Source organism: Bison bison, unplaced genomic scaffold (assembly GCF_000754665.1).
Source record: "Bison bison bison isolate TAMUID 2011002044 unplaced genomic scaffold, Bison_UMD1.0 scf7180017864078, whole genome shotgun sequence".
In the NCBI taxonomy this organism is placed as follows: domain Eukaryota; kingdom Metazoa; phylum Chordata; class Mammalia; order Artiodactyla; family Bovidae; genus Bison; species Bison bison.
Genome location: NW_011494650.1, coordinates 372,635 through 375,258, shown reverse-complemented (window position 1 = coordinate 375,258; position 2,624 = coordinate 372,635). Strand labels below are relative to the sequence as shown.

The 2,624-nt window shown below is 67.6% G+C and overlaps 1 protein-coding gene across 1 annotated transcript in view; it reads right to left on the bottom strand.

Moving 5' to 3' along the window:
* SLC39A4 (solute carrier family 39 (zinc transporter), member 4) overlaps window positions 1-2,624 on the bottom strand; it is a gene marked incomplete at its 3' end in the record, with an annotated part of 28,392 nt that overhangs the window by 7,918 nt on the left and 17,850 nt on the right. The window contains exons 3-11 of the mRNA XM_010837586.1: window positions 2,480-2,619; window positions 2,237-2,379; window positions 1,973-2,144; window positions 1,448-1,620; window positions 1,199-1,336; window positions 991-1,119; window positions 756-810; window positions 474-626; window positions 3-115 (exon numbers count right to left, since the gene is read on the bottom strand). Coding sequence (XP_010835888.1) covers window positions 3-115; window positions 474-626; window positions 756-810; window positions 991-1,119; window positions 1,199-1,336; window positions 1,448-1,620; window positions 1,973-2,144; window positions 2,237-2,379; window positions 2,480-2,619 — 1,216 coding nt within the window. The remainder of the gene's footprint in view (window positions 1-2; window positions 116-473; window positions 627-755; window positions 811-990; window positions 1,120-1,198; window positions 1,337-1,447; window positions 1,621-1,972; window positions 2,145-2,236; window positions 2,380-2,479; window positions 2,620-2,624) is intronic.

The window sequence follows — 2,624 nt, the reverse complement described above, 5'->3', positions numbered from 1 at the left end:
ACGCCGGCCGCGAGCGCAACGTAGAGGCCGATGAAGGCCGTGAGCGCCGAGGCCACGTTCAGGAGCAGCGCGCGGCGCACCGACAGCCCCGCGTGCAGCAAGGCCGCGAAATCCCCTGGGGCGGGCGGTGGGGGTTGTTTAGTCGCTTCGTCGTGTCCGATTCTTGAGACCCCATGGACCGTAGCCCCCCAGGCCCCTCTGTCCATGGGATTCTCCAGGCAAGAGTACTGGAGTGGGTTGCCATTCCCTTCGCCAGGGGATCTTCCCGACCCAGGGATCGAACCCGGGTCTCCAGCACTGCGGGCGGATTCTTTACTGTCTGAGCCATGAGTCGCGGGCGGGGCTGGGGTCAGGTCAAGGGCCGCGCCCACTCCCCGATAGTCCCGCCCAGCTACGCGGTCGACCAGCCACACCCAGACCCCCAGCTGCGGGCAGGCCCCGCCTCTGGCCGGCTGGAACCCCGCAAGGCTCACCCAGCTCGTGCGGCACCTCGTGGCAGAACACGGCCAGCGAGGTGGCCAGCCCCGTCTTCCAGGAGGACAGAAAGGCGGCGCCCACGGCCAACCCGTCGGCGAAGTTGTGCACGGCGTCGCCCAAAGTGATCACGTAGGGCAGCAGTCTCAGCCCTGCGGGCGCGGCGGGCGTGGGTGCGTATTTGCCCCGGCCGGTTCCTCCGCTCCCCTCCCCGTCCCGGTGCCTGCGCCGCGCACCGAGACCCTGACCCCCAACGCTCCAGGGCCTCCCTCAGGGCTCACCTGGGCTCAGTCTCCGGGGCTCCGGGCTCAGCAGCTCGGGGCTCTCCTCCGCCACCTGGAGGGGGAGACCAAGTTGGTGGGCGGGCCGTGTAGATTAGGCTCAGGGCAGGAAGGTGAGGAGGCGCTCGCGGAGCCAAGTCTCCAGATCAGGCCAGGGGCGGAAGCTCTGGAGGGGTAACTGGGACCACAGACAGGGCTCCGCCAGAGGGGTTGACGCCGGGCAGAGCGGGCTCACCAGATCTGCGCGAGAGCCCTCATGGAGCTGCTTGGGCTGCCGGAAGTCGCTGGGCGCCAGCTGCAGGGACACGCCATGGCTATGGCCGCCGTGACTGTGGCCATGGCTGCAGGCCCCATCCTTTGGGTCCTGCGGGGACCGAGGCTCAGGATCCACCGTGCCTCCGCCACCCCGTCCCCACACCACGTCCAGCCCCCAAGCACCTGACCTCGGGGTCCAGGGGCAGCAAGAGGTTGAAGAGTCTCTCGAAAAGGAAGAAGGCATAGAGCCCGCCCAGCACAGCTAGGAGGTGCCAGGTGGGCTGGAAGCCATGGTCCTCCCCGTCATGGGTGTGCAGCCCCAGCACCTGGTGGGGGAGTGGGCAGAGGACACTGGACTGGGTGCCTTGGGACCTCCTCCTCCCAGACAGGCGGGTAGAGATTAGGGGTCAGGGAGGGCTCTGGCGGGCTGGGGCAACCTTAGGCATCAAGTGCAGGAGGGCGTCACCAGTGAGCGCGCCCACAGCCATGCTCAGGAAGGCCTGGATGATGTAGTGGGAGGTGGTGCTGCAGCTGGCACAACTGAGGAGCAGGAGCCCGAGGAGGGAGCACAGGCAGATCAGCAGCGTGGCCAGGGAGCCGTACAGGTACCCTGGACAGGGAGGACAGTGAGCGCCTCCCTCCCAACTGTGGCCCTTTGCTTTCTCGGGAGGGGCGTCCAGACCGAGTCTGGGAGAAGCAGGAGCCCCCCCCCAAGGTTGCAGGCACTCGGGTGCAATCCTGACCTCGGCTTCCTGCTGGCCCCTGGCCTCAAGCCCCCATCCTCTTCCCTCACAGCACCCCCTTCCCTGTTGCCCCTCCACCCCGCTGCCTGGTCTGCCAGCCCTGGTCCCGGCTCTCCGCAGCCCAGCGGCTACTTTCTCCTCCCTGTTTGGTTCCATCTCCATGCTGCCAGCCCCTTGGACACCACCAGGAAGCAGCTAGGCAGTAGGGTGGACACTCACTCTCAGCCTGGCTGAGCTGATCCTGGGTGGGGAGCGTGGGCTGAGGGCTGCAGGCCCCGCTCAGTTGCTGCTGGAGCAGAGCGGGGCTCAGTCGGGCCCAGTCGTCCGGCGTCACCCCGGCCTGCTCAGACATTCCGTACACAGCCATGATGTCTTGAGCACTCAGGCACAGCTGGGGTGGGGGTGACAGATCTGGTGTTCAGGGCCCTGAGCAGTCCATGGGCCCCCACCTCTCTCCAGGACTCAGGCACACGGACGGCTCACCGTGTCCCACGCGCTGGCGCTGCTGTTGGGGGCGGCAAGGGGCACGGGGCCCTGGCCCTTTCCCAGAGGACTGTCGTCACTGTGGCTGTCGTGGGGCTCCGTCGCTCCGCCCAGCCCCAGGCGCTCCATCAAGGCTGCCAGCTCTGGCAGAGGGTGAAAATCTGCTCCAGCCCTGCACTCCCCAGGGGGGTGGATGCTGGGGTTCAGGGCACTCCCTGCCCTGTAGCCTAGCTCAGGCCTCACCGTCCAGTGTGATGTTGGGGTTCTCGCTGCTGTGCTGCTGGAACACAAAGTCTACGAAGTACTGAGGGGTCGGCAGGGCGTGGAAGCAGGCGCCGCTCCAGACGTGGTCCAGCAGGGCAGCCAGCACGGGGCCAGGGCTGCTGGG